The following is a 22571-nucleotide window of genomic DNA, read 5'->3' on the forward strand; positions in this document are numbered from 1 at the left end:
AGATACATTTAGATTTTTTAGATTAAACATTTAAACTCAATTTTTTAAAATATCTATCAAATTTTGGTTAAAATTAATAAAAAAACTGTCTTGAAAAAAGTCACTTTATCTATAAATTAAATTACACATTTAATTTATATAACTACACTAATATATTAATAACTAATTTGAAAAACTATTAACTTAAAAAAATAATTAGAAAAACTGACTTGATAACCCCTAAAAATTAAAACAAATATAAATAAAATATAAATATAAAGTTACATAGAATTATAATAAAAGCACTTAAAATCTGTGTCAAACTACTAGCATACTAAAGTGTGCCTTTCAATTAACATTATAATAATAATAACAATTGGAATCTGTGTCAAAATAATAAAAAAATAATCCAATTATCCATTAACATTATAATAATAATAACAATTAACATTATAATAATAATAACAATTGGAATATGTCTCAAAATAATAAAAAAATAATCCAATTAGAACATTACATTAAAAATATATGAAAATAAATAAATAAAAGTAATAATTATCAATAACGATATAGTATCAACCACCGCGGGTGTTGAGACCAGAAATCCAGCTCACACTTCAAAAATTATTTCACCACATAGACAAAGATAAATTAATTTTTTATAATTTATGCGTGAAAGAGCGGGAAGACCGTTATATCACGGGATGGTTTTGTGGACTTATATTGTTTTATATAACTCGCGTGGGACGCCTGAATCCTGAAACCGGAGCGCACTGACGGAGAGCTGTGAAGGGTCTAGAGTGCCTGCAGCCCCAATAGTGAGATTTCTTTTTTGGCCGCGAGAAAGAAATATTTTAGCAATGGAAGCAGAAATCTGGCAAAGGCTCCCAAAGGAGTTGTTGCATATGATTTTAGCAAAGCTGCCCATTAGGGTTCTGGGCAAAATGAGGGCTGTCTGCAAACAGTGGAAACATCTACTGTCTTCTCGTGATGCCTTTGAAGGGCTTGTTCCAAATTGGTCGCTTTGTTCTACCCCGGGGTTTCTGATTCAGATCCATTGGGATTCCAAAGATGATGTGGAATTTTGGGTTATAGAAGGATGCAGTACTGGTTCACACATTTACAAAGTGCCTTTGCTCAATTGCATCGTTTTGGATTGTTGCAAGTGCATCGTGTGTTGTCATGAACGAGGGGATCGGTTGGCTCTTTCCATAGGAATTCCTGGTACCACCAATTGGAGACACCTACCTCGTCCTCCTCTACCTGGCTACACATTCAGTGGAATGGTTTTCGACTCTTCCACAAGGCGTTGCACTGTCCTTCTAGGCTATTCTTTGTTAAACCACCAATTGCAACGAGGTCAAGGTGTTAATAGAAGAATGATGGAGATGTGTATTTATGATTCAGAATCCAACGCGTGGACTCAACTTTCCACCATGGTCCCTGATCATATCTGTCCTTTTGATAAGGGTATTTTTTGTCAAGGAAAATTTTACTGGGCGGCTGTCACGCTAGATTCCCGCATCTTCATCGCAGCCTTTAATATTGCTGAAGGAATCTGGACAGAAATCCCACTGCCCGAGGGATGGCGCATGATTTATCCTGAATGTTTTGCTGAATATGATGGCCATTTCATGCTAGTGGATCGAAAGGATGCTGATTTTATTCGCATGTGGAAGTTGAATGAAGCGGGAGAATATGAAATATGGTGTGAATTACTTTGTTGAATTATAGCTATTAGGGTTCACCCGTGGCATTTAATTAGAGGGATTTATTTCCTGTGGTTCACCACAAAGGATAATTTGCACTTAGTTTTAGTGTTAAATAAATTTGGATGGAGTAGGAATCATAAGATCCCCTTCAAGACCACCCAACAGTACCCCACTCCGGAAAATATAATAAATTGAAGTGCGTCAAAGCTTCACGTAAGGATCTGTCCCTCTGCTTCAGTGAAGGTGTGAAAATGAGGGATGTTGTGGATATAACAAATAAGGTTTTGGTGGGTAGAGTTAGAAGGTGTCACAAGGTTGGTCATCTCTATAAAGAGTGCACTCTAGTTATCTTCGTCGCCTCCCCCTCCAAAGTCACAGTTGATGTCATTCCTACAACACCTTCATCTCCCAAAGGCTAGAGTCCTCAGTCACAAGGTTCGAAGACAACAACTTTCTGATCTGCTGAGATGCCATCATCGATGTGTCCCTAGTATCCCTCCCTGCCTATAACAAGGTCCCGGGTTGCTGTTGTAGTCACTCGCTCATCGAGTACTCCTCCTCCCCTCTACTTTGTATCTACTATTTCTCTATCTAGTTTTTCACATCACTTGCATGTTGCTTTTGCATCCACTCCATGCATCTCATCCTCCCCTATTACCTGCCCTCTGAACCTTCACTGTCCATCCTACTCGACCACCCTGCCCTCTATTCTTGGTTTGACAGTCTCATCTCCTTCTCCGGAGCTTTCAACCTCCACTAGACACTCACACTCCTACAGTATTTGCTCTCAGGTGTCACACCCTCCTCAACATGTTGGGATTGGTTTGATCTCCCCTCCTAAAATCACCAAGCTCCCTAGGGGTCGGCACTCCTATATTTCTAAAGCTATTATCTAGGCTCGGGTGGATGTGGCTCATGGCAAGCAATCTACACTTGACATCATCCTTAGAGCATCGAATACCCTCCCCCAATCTCACCCATGAAGTGGATCTCCTTTAATTTTAGAGGGTTGGCTAGCCTTGCTAAAAATCTAGCTCTCAGAAGACTACTGGATTCTGAGCTTCTTGACATTATATTCTTACAAGAGACCTTAGGCATGGCTTATCAGGTCATATCTGTCATGTAATCCCTGAAGCCATGTTGGATTTTTCATGCACTTGATGTCATTGGAAGATTTGGTGGTATTGCACTAGGTATCAATCCCTGCACTATCAAGATTGGCTCAACATGGGGGTGGTGCTGGATTTATTGGCATGGACATTTATTCCTTGGACCTGGCCATGGACTTCAGAATTATCAATATTTACGCTCCCTGTCTTAACAGAGATGAATTTTGAAATCATATTCTTAATTTATCTTTGGCTAATTTAGACAATCTTATTCTAGGTGGGGACCTGAATTTCTCTATCGGACATGCGGAATCTTGGGGATGCAATGCACAACTGGACCCCCTATCGGACACCATGGAACAACTTCTAAAGCATCACCAATTGATATATATCCTTATGAATAATATACAACCTACCTGGTGCAACAGAAGAACTGAAGATGCATCTTTGGCAAAATGATTGGATTGATTCTTAATCAAGGAACACATGGTAAGACCCTTGTCAAATTATCGAAAGTGGGTGGGATCTAGTGGCATCTTTGAGCCCCTTTTAAATTCAAATCTACTTGGTTGATGGACCTTGATTACATCAAATTGGTCAATGATTACTGGTGTGCACATCCACCTTCTTAGCGGAGATCCATAGTAGAAGGGTTCTACCACAATCTCCTTGAGATAAGCAGTGTTGGCATTATCACATAGGTGGCTCGATGGCATAAGTGTTTTCCCCAATGGCAACTCACTCAAATAGCAGATCACAAGTTCAGGCTCTCAAAATAGTAGAAATTAAGATACCCAAAGGTTGTTGTTCACAAAGCCATGGACATACGCAGGTACGCCGAAAAAAAGCTGCAGACATGTACGAAGGTTCTCCGAACAAAAAGTGCAGACGTAAAGTACACACACTCTCATGCAGAGAAAAGCATGCACATGGAAAATCTTATGGTTGTTCCATGGTATTTAGTCCAACATTTTTGATCCTATTGTTTTGGTCCGTGGTTTTGCATCTAAAGTATTGAACCCAGGTATTGGGTCCCTAGTATTGGATCTCTATGGTTTTGGACCATGGTTTGAGTAAGGCCTAACTATAAAAAGGAAAGAAGATCATTTGGCTTGGGCACTGCTGGGTTGAATATCTTAAGAAGAGCAAGATCTGAAATTCTGTGATCGATTGGTGAGTTATAGCTGGACCTGAATCAAGGAGAAACCTGAGCATTACAAGACGGATCAACTGAGGCGTCAAGATCTCTTTGGTGCATCATCAGATCTGCAAATCTGATAAACTGGGGTATAATTGAAGTCTGATAAATTATTTATACCTGCACGTTTGACACAGCATAGGCACAGATACTCGCAGGCTCGACACAGCGCAGGCGCGGATATACGTAGGTTGGTCACAGCAGAGATGCAAATACCCACAGGTTGGTCACAGAAGAGGTGCGGATACACGTAGGATGGACACAGTGAAGGCGCGGATACCCGCAGGTTTCTATGGGTGAAGTTGCAGACTTTTCTTGAAATATGTTTTAGTTTCTTTTGTTTGTTACTGTAGTGTTCAGGGTTCTGAATTGGTGTCTGGTTACTGATACTATGTTCTGAGAAGTTATTGATTGATTCAGTATTTTTACAAGGAAGTTGGGTGATTGCAGATCTATTTGTTGTTTGATTGATGTTCATGGATCCAGTCTGAAAATTTATGAAACGTGGTCCTTAAAGAGAAGTCTTCTGTAGGTCAACACCTATGTACTAGTACCTCAGCTAGTACAAGAGCTAAGGGGGTTGTAGCTCCCTTCCAAGAGAGTCTGGAGAACGAGAGAAGGTTGTAGCCTTCTGCAGGTTTAAGCCTGCGTGATGGTATAAGACTGCACCAGTACAGAATCATTGTAAAAAGAAGTTTCTAATTGAAAGAAGATAGAGACATATTGCAGCAGGTGGTTTTCACCCACATTGGGTTTCCACCTTATATCTTGTGTTCTTTTGTGTGGTTTTCTGCTCCACTTTTCTATTCCTGCTTACTGTTATATGGTTCTGACACACAGATTAATGATCAACATCTGAAGAATAAATTAAATTATAAGTCTAGAAGGTATATGCAAGTTTCGTTAGTCAAATTTGCAAATTTTTGTATAAATTGAAAAATAATTTGATAATAGTTATTCACCCCCCCTCTCAGTATTATTTCCAACAATCGGTATAAGAGCAGGTCCTTTAGAAGAATCTTGATCGCTTGAAGGAAAGATCCATCAGAATGGCTAATCAAGAAAGAAAGGCATCCATCAGGCCACCAATCTTTGACGGGAGCAACTTTTCCCACTGGAAGATAAGAACCACAACATATCTACAATCACTTGGAATGGATGTTTGGGGAATCGTGGAAGGAGGATACACATATCCGTCAACAATTCCTAAATATACAGTAGAGAGAAAGCAATATGTACTCAATGCCAAAGCTGTTACTGTCTTATTGGGAAGTTTGTCACAATCAGAATTTATGAAGGTCATGCATTTCAAATCAGCCAAAGAAATATGGTACAAAATCATTCTAACTACGAAGGAGATGAACAGGTAAGAAGAGCAAAGCTTCAAACTCTCAGAATCCAATATGAAAATCTTAAGATGCATAGTAATGAAAGCATAGCTAATTACATCCTGCATATAGATGAGATTGTCAATTGTATGAGGAATCTGGGTGAATAATTTAAGGAAGTTGTCTTAGTTGAAAAGGTTTTGAGATCCCTGTCTGCTAAATTTGATTCCAAAGTGTCTACCATAGAAGAAAAGGAGGATCTGCAAAAAGTCACTATGACACAGCTTCACGGAATCTTAATTGGTTATGGGACGAGAAAAGAAGGACCATCAGATATGAGAGAAGCTGCATTCGAAGTATGAGCAAATGAATCAGGATACGTTTCAAAAGGAGAAGATGAGGTAAATTTTATCAAGAATCTTGAACAAGGAACTGGAAGGTTCAAAGGTAAGCTACCTTTCAAATGCTTTTCATGTGGTAGAGTTGGTCACTACACTGCTAGATGCCCTCATAAAAAAGGAAAGATGTCTGAAGAAGGTAATAGAAGCTATTATACCCATGTTAAAAGTAATGACTCATTCAATAGTGGTGAAGACATTAGAAGTCTCATGGCATATGAAAATAAGGATGTAGAAACATAAGAAGTTACTAGATTAAAGGAACAATCGGAGTCAGTAACAAGAGTAAGGGAGAAATTACAACATGTAGCAAAAGATCAGAGCATAACAATTTAGAGACTTGAATCGAAGATTCTCTCTCTAAAAGAAGATCTTGAAAAATCAAAGAAGCAGAATAGAGAAGCTCTTGAAGAACAAGAACATGAAGTGATCGAATTAAGACAACAAGTGGAAGAAGGAAGAAAAGATGAAGAAAACATAAGGAAGCAATATCTGGAAAAGGAAGAACAACATCAGATTGAGGTAAATATCTTAAAAAGTAAATTAGAAGAAAAGGATAAACTGTTACGGTTTCAAGATAGTACTAAGATTTTGGATGACATTCTTGGTAGTCAAAGATCCCCTACTATCAAAACTGGTCTTGGCTTTTATGAATTTGTTGAAGGTGAATCTAGCTCACAAGGTGAGGTAAGGAACTCTAATAAGAATTCTAAGAACAGCCAAGGAAAGAAATTCCTCAAAGAAAATCCTTTACTCCTAACTGTGGATGTGATAGACGATTATTTCCTCCATTGAATAATATTGGATGTTATGTATGTCATAATCTTGGACATGTTGCAGCCAGATGCAGAAGTATAATGATTCAAGACTGTCACACAAGATCATTACATTCCAGGTACTTCAAAGGATATTGTTTTGCTTGCAATATGTTTGGTCACAAAGCAATTGATTGCAATAGAAGGAACATGAAACATGTAAGATGTTATGCATGTAACAAATTTCGACATAAAGCAAGGGAATGCAGGAGCAAGATTCAAACTCCAAAGCAATAGGATTATACATCATCACAATTCCAGGTATTGAAGAAGACAGAATTAGAGATAGAAAGATGTGACATAACTCAGTTGGCTGACATAACAGACACAGGGGAAACTGAAAGTGAAGACCTTCAGTATTCCATCTTGCATACGCTAATATAATAAAGATAAGTCACGTATATACGTGATCTAGAGGCTGCAGAGTCGCGTCTATAGAGCTCAGAAGAAAAAAGGCAGCAAAACAGTCTCAGGAAATGGTTCGGTCATGGTATGTGATGGTTGGCACAGGCTGAGGGGGAGCATGTACTTCAAATAAATCATTGTTGGAATTATCGTTAGAAGTCTTTTGTAATGATGATTAATGATACATTTTACTGGATGTTGATGCTCATGGTGTAGATCATATATTCTTTATGATAGTGGCGAGTGACTATCATGGTTTTGAATAGAGTGCTCGGCTTTGTTATAAAGATCTTGCATGTGCTCAGGGGGAGCATGGACGGATTGGTACATCTTGGCATGTAAAAGGGGGGAGCTCAATCAGAAACTTCAGCATGTACTCAGGGGGAGTATGGATAGCAAAAGATATACCAAGAAAGAAAATAACTTGTTCCACCCTTTTCCCTTGATTTCAAAGGGGGAGAGCGACTTGGTGTGGTGGTTGCTATCAAGTCGAAAGGGGGATATTATTGGCATTATGGCACAGGTGGCTTGATGACATAAGTGTTGTCCTTGATGGAAACTCACTTGAATATTAGATCACAAGTTCAGGCTCTCAAAATAGTAGAAAATAAGATACTTGCAGGTTTGTGTTCACAAAGCCGCGGACATACGCAAGTGCGCCGAACAAAAGTTGCGGACATGTATGCAGGTGCTCCGAAAAAAAAGTGCGGATGTAAAGTACATGCACTTTCATGCAGAGAAAAGCACGGACGTGGGAAATCTTACGGTCGGTCCACGGTATTTAGTCCGACATTTTTGATCCTATGGTTTTCGCCCATGGTTTTGCATCTAAAGTATTGAACCCAGGTATTGGGTCCCTAGTATTGGATCTCTATGGTTTTGAAACATGGTTTGAGTAAGGCCTAGAATATAAAAAGGAAAGGAGATCATTTGGCTTGGGCACCGCTGGGTTGAATATCTTAAGAAGAGCAAGATCTGAAATTCTGTGATCGGTTGGTGAGTTATAGCTAGACCTGAATCAAGGAGAAACCTGAGCATTACAAGAAGGATCTGCTGAGGGGTCAAGATCTCTTTGGCGCATGATCAGATCTGCAAATTTGATAAACTAGGGTATAATTGAAGTCTGCTAAATTATCTATACCCGTAGGTTTGACACAACACAGGCGCGGATACCCGCAGGCTCGACACAGCGCAAGCGCGGATATACGCAGGTTGGTCACAGCAGAGGTGCGGGTACCCACAGGTTGGTCACAGAAGAGGTGTGGATACACGCAGGTTGGAAAAAGCAGAGGCGCAAATACCCACAGGTTTCCATGGGTGAAGTTGTGGACTTTTCTTGAAATATGTTTTAGTTGCTTTTGTCTGTTACTGCAGTGTTTAGGGTTCTGAATTGGTTTCTGGTTACCTGTACTATGTTATGAGAAGTTATTGATTGACTCAGTATTTGTACAAGGAATTTGGGTGATTGCAGATCTGTTTGTTGTTTGATTGATGTTCATGGATCCAGTTTGAAAATTTATGAAACGCTGTCCTTAAAGAGAAGTCTTCTGTAGGTCAGCACCTACGTACTAGCACCTCAGCTAGTACAAGAGCTAAGGGGGTTGTAGCTCCCTTCTAGGAGAGTCTGGAGAATGAGAGAAGGTTGTAGCCTTGTGCAGGTTGAAGCCTGCATGCTGGTATAAGATTGCACCAGTACAAAATCATTGTAAAAGGAATTTTCTAATTGAAAGAAGATAGAGAGATATTGCAGCAGGTGGTTTTCACCCACATTGGGTTTCCACCTTATATATTTTGTTCTTTTGTGTGGCTATCTGCTCTACTTTTCTATTCCTGCTTACTGTTATATGGTTCTAACGCGCAGATTAATGATCAACATCTGAAGAATAAATTAAATTATAAGTCTGGAAGGTATATGCAAGTTTCATTAGTCAGATCTGCAAATCATTGTATAAATTGAAAAAGAATTTGATAATACGGATTCACCCCCCCCTAGTATTATTTCTAACAAAGAGTTTATCTATCAAATGGGCTAAAGACAAGAGAGATCAGGAAGAATAGACTCTTAAGAACATTGAAAAAAAGCTGGCTGATCTTTTGGATGAACAGGGTCGAGGATTCACATCTGATGAAGCTAAAAACATTCTCACTGATCTAGAGACTTAAAGATTCAAAAATTTTAAAGATCATGAGGAGACCTGGTGCCTTAGGAGTCGAGTTATTTGGTTACAGGCTGGGGATGATAATACCAAATTTTTTCATAATTATGTGAAGGAGATAAGGGCCACCAACAATATTTGGAAGATGCCCACCGAGGATGGTCAATTCACCCATTCCTTTGACCCACTAGCACATCTACGCATCTCACACTTCCAACATCTCTTGAAGGCTCCTCCTGGGGCCACACTTGCAAAAATAGTTCAAATTGTCGATCTTTTCTCTCTCTTTGTTGACCAAGATTAGTAAGATGATCTTATTAAACCTATTTCCATGGGAGAACTGGAAAGCACACTTAAATGGTTCAAAAGGGATAAAATCCCTAGCCCAAATGGATGGTCTATTGAATTTTATATATCCTTTTTTGAGAACATCAGACAAGATATCCTCAAGATTATCGAGGATTACAAGTTAATCAGGTGCATGTATGAGGTTATCAATTCTAATTTCATTGCCCTCATTTCTAAAGTTGACTCCCCACACTCATTCAATGATTTTAGGCCTATTTCCCTCTACAACTGCCTCTACAAAATTATCACCAAGATTATTGTTAACCATCTTAATCCCATCCTATCTACCCACATCTCGCCTGAGAAATTTTCATTCTCGCATAATAGACAAATACATGAGGCTATAGGTACTGCCGAGGAGGCCCTCCACTGCATTAAGATGATGTAGCTAAAAGGAGCCATCCTTAAGATCAACCTTTCTAATGAATTTGATCGGGTTAGTTAGCTATACTTAGGGATGATGCTCACTCATTTAGGCTTCCCCTCTCTTTCATCCAATGGATCATGTGCTGCATTACTAGTGTGTCCTTCAGTGTTCTTATTAATGGTTCAGCCTCCAACTACTTTCATGCTAAGCACAGACTCAGATAAGGTTTCCCTCTCTCCCCACTTGTGTTTCTCCTTGTTATGGAAGGTCTGAGTAGATCAATATTACAGGCTAGAAGGGAGGGGCAATTATTGGGTCTCAAGATAACTGATCATTGTACTATATCCCTTCTTTTTGTGGACGATGTGCTCATCTTCCTCAATGGAGGCATTCAAGATTTCTCTGTACTCTATGATATTTTGATGCTCTTCTCAGCAGCGACCGGTATGGAATCTAATAGGTTTAAATACACTATCTCCTTCTGAGCTTGCTCACCACAAGAAATTTAGATTACACTTCAGAAATTTCATTCCTAAGACAAAAATTGGAAGATGGGCTCAAATATCTTGGTTTTCGAATCAAACCACATTGTTATAAAATTTAAAACTAGATTTGGCTTATGCCCAAGGTTGAAAAGAGATTACACAAATGGAACCATAGGATTTTATCTAGAGTAGGACAATTAGTTCGTATTAAATCAGACGTGGAGGCAACTCAAGTGTATTGGTGGTCTTTGACTTGGATACCCAAAGGAATCCTTTGACGGATACAAAAAATATGTTCCAGATTCCTTTGGAATGGTTACAAGGAAGGGGAGTCATATACTTGGGTGGGATGCTACAACATTGCAGTACCCAAGAAGTGGGGTGGCTAGGGTTTTAAAGACCTACCTTCTTTCACCCATGCTCCTGCTACCAAGATGGGATGGCTTATAGTTAATTCTCACAACCTCTAGACTCAAGTGATACACTACAAATACATATGGCCCTTACAAAATATGGAATGGATTCGCCTCCCTACATGGAAAAGAACAGGTATATCTACGATCTGGAAAGTTGTTCTACATACCCTTCCCACTATCAAAAATGGCCTTACGTGGTGCATTAGAGCTGTCACATATGTGCATATTGGCATGGATCCCTGGACTGGTTGTGGCAACATGTACTGACTTCCTCCTGAACTTATTATCTTCCTTAAGAAGGAGGTATTCATATGATTTCCAACATTGTTGATTTGGAGAACACAACCATATTTTCATAAGCATGGAAATTTGTTGTTCCTTTGGGTATCCCAATCAATGGCACCAGGTTTGGGTTGGCTATATATCTAAATTGACTCAATCACATGTTCGCATTAAGGAGGGTGATGACGAACTCATTTCAACTCCAACTAGGCATGGAGAATATACACCTAAAGAGGGATATCCTATTATTCATGCCACACACATGCCACTTATGCTCATAGATTGGTGGCGTGCTCTTTGGAATCTTAGAGCCGCCACCGCCCCCCAAACCAGACTATTTATGTGGAATGTTTTAATGAAAAAGACACCTACCAGGGGCAATATGATGAAAAGATCCTTTTATGGCCCCACTTGGTGTGCTCTATGTCACTAGGCTAAAGAAACCAATGATCATCTCTTTCTCCATTTCCCCACAATGATTAATATATGGGAGCACGTACTTTCTTCATTTTCCATTACTATAAGATAGCACGGTCAAAATAGATTGGCAGCTTGGAATCATTGGAGGGAGGGGTCCAAGAACTAGAAAAAAACATTATCTCCCTCTGATTATATGTTAGACCATCTAGTTGAATAGAAATGGTATCATATTTAGAGACAAAGTTGTTTGTTGGCCGTTCCTTATTGTTTAGATCATTAATGCCTATCATGAAATTCTAGAAGATGACCCCACTCCTCCTACTCGCATTGTGACACCTGACGTCATAAACCAAAAACATTCTTGGGCATATTTTGATGGTGATTCTCAAGAGAAAGGTTGTGGTTGGGGGGCGGGGGTGGGGGCTATTTTATTTCACAAATATGATAGTCATGTTCACCGAATCCAAATGGTCTTGGGGATTGGAACTAATAATTTTGTTGAACTCATCACCATTAGACATTTTCTCCACTTTTCACTAGCACACGATTTCAGACAACTTCAGATATTTGGGGGTTCTAAAATCATCATAAACTGGTTCAATAATACATATGCATGTCATGTGCACTCTCTCAGGAATATATTTGATGAAGCCATGCTTTTCAAATCTCATTTTGACTATATTTCTTGTCAACACATTTACAGGGAATGAAATCAGCTTTCCGACCAGTTATCCAAGGAGGCCATAGTTTAGCACAGGGAATTATGGCTAATACAAGAGAAGGATGCAGATCATTTTCAATACTACCACTAGTGTTACATTGATCAATTATATCAGCAGACCGATAGGCCCTAATTTGCAACTTTCATTATGATTTCTATCAGTACTTGGCTTATATATATTGTATATATCCTTTTCATGAACATTCATAGTATACCCCTTGCGGTTAATTTTGTACAGACATATTTTTTTGATGGCTACGACCCAACTTACTGGATATGCCATCCAAGCATCTACAACATGTAATTTTCTCAATTAATAGAAAATTGCGATTTTTCCCTCAAGGAAAAAAATCGTTAAACCAATGCATAAAGATATTTACTTACATGGTTACAGGTTTAATTGATGCTTATCAAATGCTTACTTAAAAGAATGAGTTAAGGCACACTAGCACTCTCCCCAAAGAAATGTTACATTGCCACACAAATAGTTTCTTTAGCATTTATATGCAAGTTGAGATTTATGAGTTAATTAAGTCTTTAGTACCTCTATGATACGTGATGATCAATGGGCCATCTGGAATCACATCCACCGTCCATTTCTATCAAATGTGGAACTATGGTGCTCATTCCCCAGAAATGAATTAGCTAATCGACTCCCTCCCCAAACCTCGATGTTGTCAATCATTGTGCTCATGTAGGTTAAGGTTTGGCTCTCAGAGAACTGGGGTTTTGCAGGCACTATGATTCTTCAAGAAATCATGTGAGACTAAGCACCTTCAGGGTGTCCTTTACCCATTATGCTTGGGTAAGCTCCCCTTCGTTGTCTGCAACACAATGCATTTTCACTCAACTTCCTGGATTAAATCTATTATGTTCTTAGAGATTATTGTTTTGGAAGTAATGGAAACACATCCTACAACAAAACCATGAATGGACCTCACGTGTTCTGAATTAGGTGCGAGAGGTTTTCATTTCTCCTTCCACATTTTCTGTTGGCCTTCGTGCTCATCCTAGTTCAGATTTGAAAGGAATTTCCTAGATTATGGCGACGACCTACTGAGCATACCTATTAGGTCCCTATAATACTAGTGATTCCTCCATTACTATTGTCATTGTAGCCCTTATTGTTATGATTGTGCCCCTACCATCCCCATATTGTTATTAGTGTGCCCCATAGAAACCAATTATTTTTATTGTTGTGCCCTTTTGTTATTATTGTTATGTTGACTTGACTATATTGTGACCCCTTAGACTCCTATATATAGAAGGCAGGTTTAGTCGTTTGTATCATCTAGGAATTGTTCATTTGCGTAATGTAAAGGAGGTTGCCCCCTCAAAGAGGCTAAATTCTAAGGCGTTGATCTATCTTTTCTACCTTTTTGTGAGCTGGTTTCATAACAACACCTTACAATTCAAGTAAGGTGAGGTGCCTCTTTTCTCACAACTTGATTCCTTCGGATTTAGTAGAGAGTAGATTTTAATTGCGCTACATTCTATGTACAGGTGCACTTCTTTGATTTTCTAGGCTTCTACTCTTGCCATTACTTCTATGAAGGTAAAATACATGTTTCTACACTGCCTCTAGCTGAAGAAAACATCTTTTTGTATTTTTCACTGAGTTATTAGAATTATCATGCATGTGCTTTTAAGTGTCTTTTCACTATGCAGGGGAGGATCGAGGAGGAGAAATGCTTGGAAAAGGTTGGGATGGTATAGGGAGGGCCTAAGGGGTCCCTAACACCCTTCCATAGAGTTTCACAGAATTTGGCTATCAAGAAACCTCATTCATGAGCTTCTACAGGAAGTCTGCAGGGGTTCTACAGGATGTTTAGGATTTCTACAAGATGTTCTGTAATTTTGCTACAGGATGTTTAAAAATTGGATTTTGGAGGATGGGTGAGTGAGGTAAGGTGCATGAATGGATAGGGAGGTAGAGTAGGGGCCTGAAATGACGCAAGGACTGATGGTTGGAGTGGTGAGAGGGTGTGGAAAGCTGGCTTGACTTAAACAAGGCTAAGACAATGGAGGAGAAATAAGGTAGGGTTACGTGGGCAGAAAGACAGTTGTGAGACGAGGAACCTAACTAGGAGATGGAACAGCTGGCCTGGACGAAGCTTGGGTGAATGGGAGAGATTTGGAGATGCCCTGCACGGTGTACACTTAACTGAATAACCTAAGTCCTGCACACAATCGAAATCTTAGCTAATCTAGTCTAACTGTCAATGAAACAAATGAACAACAACTTTATTCATAAAGAGAACCATGTACAACACTTAAGCAAAGAAGCATTTCAAAAGGATTGAACGCATGATTAACTCCTACAAATGAAAACATTACACCAAAGATTGCATGGACAAGCAAACTAGTGTTTTTGTTGGGCAGCAAGGTCACCTTTGTCCCAACTCATGATCCCACTGAGGGAGAGGTGAGATCAGAGGTGCTTTAGCCCTTTTTCCAAGGATCCTTTATGTTATTAACCTATCAAATCAATCTAAATATGAAAATCTACTTTAATCATCAAAAGCAACCTAAATAAGAAAACAAGATTTAGATCTAAATGGAAGATTTTATTCTAAGAATGCAGCAAAAACACATAAATATAAACAAAGGAGGTAGTGGGCACTTGAGATGGGCCCAACCCCAAGAGCTACAACCTCCTAAGAGAGATTTAGAGCTGGTGCAAAGCTGGATTCATCTTTATTGAGCAAGAAAAGAAGAGTTACATCAAAATTGTCCACAAGGAGAACTTGAAAATGAGTTGAAAGCAAAGCTAATCTATTTCCTAAAAATTGAAATACAAACTAGCTAACTTCTGCCTACAAAATGACTAACCATTGTATACAAAATGACTAACAACTAGCTAACCAAAATGACTAACTAAAATGAGGCCCTAATCCCTCTAATTTATACAAATTGAGGACCCCAATAGTCCTCCTAAACTTTAGGGACTCGGCTGCCCACGACTTGTAGTTAACAGCAGTCCTACTTGACTTGCTTGGCTGCCCTTGTGCTGATTGATTTGGTGGCCCTTGAACTCCGAGCTGATGGTGGAGAATTCGAGGTAAGGGCCCATAAATGAAGGGGACACCTTCCTACAAATCCTCTCCCTTGTTCTCCCACGAATTTGGCTGCCAAGTGCTCATTAAAACCTTCAATTTTGTCTCCAAGTTGACCAAAAAGGCTACACAAAGCACACATTAGACTTGTTGGCATAATGACTAACCCAATTCACTCTATTAGCATAAATATAATCAAAAACATGTAAGAAACTAATGACAATGGTGGATTAAGTCAAATTAGGGGGTTGAATGAGCCCAAATAATTATCCATTTTTGGGGCTCATCACATATTTCGCAAAGTGATTGGGCTGATTCTTAATCAAGGAACACTTGGTAAGAGTCTTGTCAAATTATTGACAGTGGGTGGGATCTGGTGGCATCTCTGATCACTCATATTTTCTTAGAATTGTTGGGTCCCTTCCCAAAGCCTAGAGCCCCTTTTAAATTGAATTCTACTTGGTTGATGGACCCTGATTACATCAAATTGGTCAATGATTACTAGCATGCACATCCACCTTCTCAGGGGAGATCCATAACAGAAGGCTTCTCCCACAATCTCCTTGAGATAAAGAGTTTATCTATCAAATGGGCTAAAGACAAGAGAGATTGGTAAGAATAGACTCTTAGGAACATTGAAAACAAGCTGGTTGATCTTTTGGATGAACGGGGTCGAGGTTTCACATATGATGAATCTAAAAATATCCTCACTAATCTAGAGACTCATAGATTGAAAAAATTTAAAGATCATGAGGAGACCTTGCGCCTTAGGAGTCGAGTTATTTGGTTACAGGCTGGCGATGATAATACCAATTTTTTTCATAATTATATGAGAAGGGGATAAGGGCCACCAACATTATTTGGAATATGCTCACCGAGGATGGTCAATTTGCCCATTCCTTTCACCAACTAGAACATCTAGGCATCTCACACTTCTGACATCTCTTCAATGCTCCTCCCGGCACCACACTTGCAGAAATAGTTCAAATTGTCAGGATTTACCCTCTCTTTCTTGACGAAGATGAGTCAGATGATCTTATTAAACCTGCTTCCATGGCTGAACTAGAAATAACACTTAAATGGTTCAAAAGGGATAAAATGCTGGCCCAGATGGATGGTCTATTGAATTGTATATAGCCCTTTTTGAGACTGTCAGACAAGATCTCCTCAAGGTTTTCAATGATTGTAGGTTAATCAGGTGCATGTATGAGGCCATCAATTCTACTTTCATTGCCCTCATTTCTAAAGTGGATTTCCCACACTCATTCAATGATTTTAGGCCTATTTCCCTCTAGAACTACCTCTACAAGATTATCGGCAAGATTACTTCCAACCATCTTAATCCCATCCTATATGCCCACATCTCGTCTGAGAAATTTGCATTCTTGCATAATAGACAAATACATGAGGCCATAAGTACTGTCGAGGAGGCCCTCCACTCCATTAGGATGAAGTAGTGAAAAGGATTCATCCTCAAGATCAACCTCTCTAACGAATTTGATCGGGTTAGTTAGCTATACCTAAGGATGATGCTCACTCATTTAGGCTTCCCCCTCTCATTCATCCAATGGATCATGTGCTTCATTAATAGTGTGTCCTTCAATGTTCTTGTTAATGGTTCAGCCTCCAACTCCTTTCATGCTAAGCACGGACTTAGATAAGGTTTCCCTCTCTCCCAACTCATGTTTCTCCTTGTTATTGATGGTCTCAGTAGATCAATATTATAGGCTAGAAGGGAGGGGCAATTACTGGGTCTCAAGATAACTGATCATTGTACTATATCCCTTCTTTTTGTGGAAGATGTGCTCATCTTCCTCAATTGAGGAATTCAGGATTTCTCTGCTCTATGATATTTTGATGCTCTTCTCAGTAGCTACTAGCATGGAATCTAATAGGGTTAAATACACTATCTCCTTCTCAGCTTCCTCACCACAGGAAATTTGGATTGCACTTTAGAAATTTTCATTCCTAAGACAACAATTGGAAGATGGGCTCAAATATCTTGGTTTTCAAATCGAGCCACATTGTTATAAAATTTCGGACTGGCTTTGTCTTGTGCGCAAGGTTTAAAAGGGATTACACAAATGGAACCATAAGTTTTTATCCAAAGCAGGATGATTAGTTCTAATTAAATTAGACATGGAGCTAACTCCGGTGTATTGGTGGTATTTGGCTTGGATACCCAAATGAATCCTTTCACAGATACAAAAAATATGTTGCAGATTCCTTTGGAATGGATACAAGGAAGGGAAGCCATTTACTTGAGTGGGATGCTGCAACATTGCACTACCCAGGAAGTGGGGTGGCTATGGTTTGAAATACTTACCTTCTTTTACCCATGCTCTTGCTGCAAAGATGGGATGGCTTATAGTTAAATCTCAAGGCCTCTAGACTCAAGTTGTACACTACAAATACATATGGCCCTTACAAAATATCGAATGGATTCACCTCCCTACATGGAAAAGAACAAGTATATCTACGATCTGGAAAGTTGTTCTACATACCCTTCCCACTATCATAAATGGCCTTACATGGTGCATTAGAGCTGGCACATATGTGTGTATTGGCATGGATCCCAGGATTGGTTGTGGAAACATGTACTGACATCCTCCTGAACTTATTAACTTCCTTAAGAATGGAGGTATTCATATGATTTCCAATATTGTTGCTTTGGAGAACACAACCATATTTTCGCAAGCATGGAAAACTGTTGTTCATTTGGGTATCCCAATCTAATGGCACCATGCTTGGGCTAGATATATATCAGCATTGACTTAATCACATGTTCGCATTATGGAGGGTGATGACGAACTCATTTGGGCTCCAACTGGGCATGGAGAATATACACCTAAAGAGGGATATCCTATTATTCATGCCACGCACATGCCACTTGTGCTCATAGATTGGTGGCACGCTCTTTGGAATCTCAAAGCCCCCCCTCCCCCCTCACACCAAAATATTTATGTGGAATGTTTTAATGAACAAGACACCTACTAGGGGTAATCTGATGAAAAGATCCTTTTATGGCCCCACTTGGTGTGCTCTATGTCACTAAGCTAAAGAAACCAATTATCATCTCTTTCTCTATTTCCCCACAATGATCAATATATGGGAGCAAGTACTTTCTTCATTATCCATTACTATCAGATAGCATAGTAAAAATGCATTGGAGGCTTCGAATCATTGGAGGGAGGGGTCCACGAACCAGAAATAATCATTGTCTCCCTTTGATTATATGTTGGAGCATCTGGTTGAATAGAAATGGTATCATCTTTAGAGACAGAGTTACTTGTTGACCATTGCCTATTACCTAGATCATTAATTCCTATCATGAAATTCCAGAAGATGATCCCACTCCTCCTGCCCGGATTGTGACACCTAATGTCATAAACCAAAATCATTCCTAGGCATATGTTGATGGTGCTTCTCAAGAGAATGGTTGTTGGGGTGGGGTGGCGGGGTGGTATTTTATTGCACAAATATGATAGTCATGTTTACCGAATCCAGATGAGCTTGGGGATTGGAAATAATAATTTTGTTGAACTCATCACCCTTAGACATTTTCTCCACTTTGCACTAGCATACGATTTCAGACAAATTCAGATATTTGGGGATTCTAAAATGATCATAAACTGGTTCAATAATACACATGCATGTCATGTGCAATCTCTCAGGAATATATTTGATGAAGCCATGCTTTTAAAATCTCATTTTGATTATATTTCTTGTTAACACATTTACAGGGAACGCAATGAGGCTTCCGATCAGTTATCCAAGGATGCCACGGTTCAGCCCAAGGCATAATGGCTAATACAAGAGAAGTAGGATGCAAATCATTTTCAATGCTACCACCACCTTAAATTGATCAGTTATATCAGTAGGCCGATTGGCCCAAATTTACAGTTTTCATTGTGATTTCTATCAGTACTCGACTTATATATATTGTATATATCCTTTTCATGAACAATTACAGTATACCCCTTACAGTTAATTTTGTACAGATTTTTTTTTTATGGCTATGGCCCAACTTACTGCATATGCCTTCCAAGCATCTATAATATGTAATTTTCTCAATTAATAGAAAATTGTGATTTTCCCCGGGGAAGAAAAAATCATTAAGCTAGTACATAAAGATATTTACTTACATGGTTATAGGTTTAATTGATGGTTATTAAATTCTTATTTAAAAGAATGAGTTAAGGCACACTAACACTCTCCCCAAGGAAATGTTACATCGCCACACAAATAGTATCTTTAGCATTTATATGCAAGTTGAGATTTATGAGTTAATTAAGTCCTTAGTACCTCTGTGATACGCGATGATCACGGGGCCATATGGAATCACATCCATCGTCCATTTGTATCAAATGTGGAACTACAGTGCTCATTCCCCGGAAATGAATTAGCTAATTGACTCCCTCCCCAAACCTCAAATTTGTCAATGATTTTGCTCACGCAGGTTAAGGTTTGGCTCTCAGAGAATTGGGGTTTTTTAGGCACTATGATTCTACAAGCATTCATGTGAGAGTAAGCACCTTCAAGGTATCCTTTACCAATTAGGTGCGAGAGGTTTTCATTTCTCCTTCCACAATTTCTATTGGCCTTCATGCTCATCCCAGTTCAGATTTTAAGGGTTTTTCCTAGATTATGGCGGCGACGTATTGAGCATACCTTTTAGGTCCCTATAATACTAGTGATTGCCCCATTACTATTGTCATTATAGCCCTTATTATTATTATTGTGCCCCTATTGTCCCCATATTTTTATTAGTGTGCCCCATAGAAACCCACTATTGTTATTGTTGTGCCCTTATGTTATTATTGTTATGTCGGCTTGATTATATTGTGACCCCTTAGAGTCCTATATATAGAAGGGAGGTTTAGTCATTTGTATCATCAAAGAGTTGTTCATTTGTGTGATGTAAAGGAGGTTGCCCCCTCGAAGAGGCTAAATTCTAAGACATTGATCTATCTTTTCTATCTTTTTGTGAGCTGGCTTCATAACAATACCTTACTGTTCAAGTAAGGTGAGGTGCGTCTTTACTGACAACTTGATTCCTTTGGATTTAGCAGAGTAGATTTTTATTGTGATATATTTTATGTATAGGTTCACTTCTTTGACTTTCTAGTGTAAGGACTCTGGACACCACATATCTTCACAATGGTATGATATTTTCCACTTTGGACCTAAGCCCTCATGGATTTGCTTTTGGACTTACCCCAAAAGGCCTCATACCAATGGAGATATTTGTCCATCCTTATATACCCATGATCCTCCCCACTTCTAGTCAATGTGGGACTTTGGTCGTATACCCAACAATCCTCCCCTCGAACAAAGGACCATCAAGCCTCCCCTCAAATGATTATCCATCTTTCCACTCTCTACCAACCAGGATTCTCTGCTCCAATGCGTTGGAAGCACACGCCTTACATGGAACACCACCTGCCTCGAGAGCTTGCTCTATCCCAGGTCAACTCCTCTTCACCGTGTTGGGACCAGGACACGTCCATGAAGAATCTGGAGCACACCGCCTGTCTAATCGAGATCATCCACGGATCCCATCGTGATATTACTGGGGCCCACCACCTTTGTTCGGCATTCCGAGGATTCATCCACTTTGGCTAACTTCGGAACTTGGCTCTGATACCACTTGTAAGGACTCTGTTCAATGGACACACTTGCAAGTTGGTTTCCATAGCTTTGGTTATGTCTCTTCCTTCAATGTAGTAATGATTTTACTTACAGTATCTTTCCTCTTGTAACCATACACGTCTTTCCTGAACCATCGACTTGAGGAAATATCGAACCGTTTATGCTCTAGTCATTGCCAAATTCATAGATCCACATCAGATATGACTAGATCCGTCTTTTTTTTTACACAGAAATATGTTGAGAATCAAATCCGACGTAACAAATCCGTTCTCTTATCACGATGATTTTTCCAATAAATTTCACTAAGTTTTTATCTAACATCTTCTTCATTGATTTGGGCATATTTTGGGCTTCATTCTGCAACATATTCTTATCATACTATCACACATCGAATCTTTTCACTACGTAGATTTTTCTATCCATTGGGCCAAAATAAATCCTTCACTGCAAATGCATACATTTGAAGCCCAAACCCTCAACAATGGCTCTGATACCAATTGTTAAGAAATTTATCGAAGAACACAAATTAATTACTGAGAATTACTGAGAGGAACAAATAATCAACAACAACCATAAACACATAAACACACATGTTTATCTGGGAAAACCCCAAATCCGAGAAAAAACCCAATCATAATGAAATTTCATTATCCTTGGCCAAAACCCTGGACAATCCGGCCAAGTGAGCCATCACCACTCACCTCCAGGCCCATGCATTACAAGGGAGTCCTTCCAGCCTTTTATAGGCTCCATTACATATAATACCATGGGCAGAATACCATGGGTGCACAATACCATGTGCCCCAAAACCATCACTGTTTAACCTGGTCAACTTTGACTCTATCCTGAGTCAAGTTTACTTAACATCTAGGTTTCTACTCTTTCCTTGGTTTCCTTCGTCAAGGAATGCCTGACATTCTGTAAGTAGGGGAACAAAACCCTTGCTTCTGAACCATTTTCCAATGAGTGGAACACCTAAGGTAAATGTGTTACAAACTTCTTTTATCTTTTAGTTCATTTGCATTTACTACTTAGATATTTTAGAGCTTATTCCCTCTTTGGTCTTCTTTTATGGCTAGGGTTCCTCCGACAAATGAGTATGGTCACCGAACTTCCAGGTATTGAATATTTGTATAACCCTACTGTAACTATCAAATAACCTAGGTTTTCAACTAATAGACAAGTCTTTTGGCTTAACCCTATTGTTGTTTATGTTAACTGTAGGTATGACTTGCAGCTCTCGGTTCTAAATTTATTCCTACTTCACAATGCTCCTCCGTCATCTAAATTGAAAAAATTATTTGTAGGTCTTTATCCTGATTCCCTTTGGTTAACAGGAAAGGAAATACTCTCTCAGATGTGTCTACTATATGATTGAATGACCGTGAGCCAGTTATAATTTTTGTGCTTTATTTAGTTTGTTTTAGTGAAAGGGATTATACAGCCAAGGTTTCCTCTTTTTAAATGGTTATAACTCCATGGCTTACTATCTTTTAACGCATTGTGAATTCATTCTCATTGTGTGAACTGTGTGGCTACTCCACAAGTCATGAATTTGATTTATGGTGTATATATTTATCAGTTAAAAAATGGTGAAATCTACTCAATTTTATAGTTAGACTTATATTCGTTCAACAATTAAACTTCTTTAAATTCAATCATAATTATTTATATTTTACAATGGAATTTATTGGTGGTGATATTGGTTAAGTTCCTTTTATTGT

General features: G+C 39.0%; 1 protein-coding gene across 1 annotated transcript; it reads left to right on the forward strand.

The window, feature by feature from the left end:
• Positions 1–839: 839 nt before the first annotated feature.
• LOC149209857 (F-box protein At5g49610-like) lies at positions 840–1706 on the forward strand. Its single transcript, XM_089398775.1, has one exon. It carries the CDS (start codon positions 840–842, stop codon positions 1704–1706), a length of 867 nt encoding a protein of 288 aa, XP_089254901.1.
• The last annotated feature ends 20865 nt before the right edge of the window (positions 1707–22571 follow it).

This window comes from Pinus tabuliformis, chromosome 1_2 (genome assembly GCF_031772625.1).
Source record: "Pinus tabuliformis cultivar Carrire ecotype Pingquan chromosome 1_2, CPIR1, whole genome shotgun sequence".
NCBI lineage: Eukaryota > Viridiplantae > Streptophyta > Pinopsida > Pinales > Pinaceae > Pinus > Pinus tabuliformis.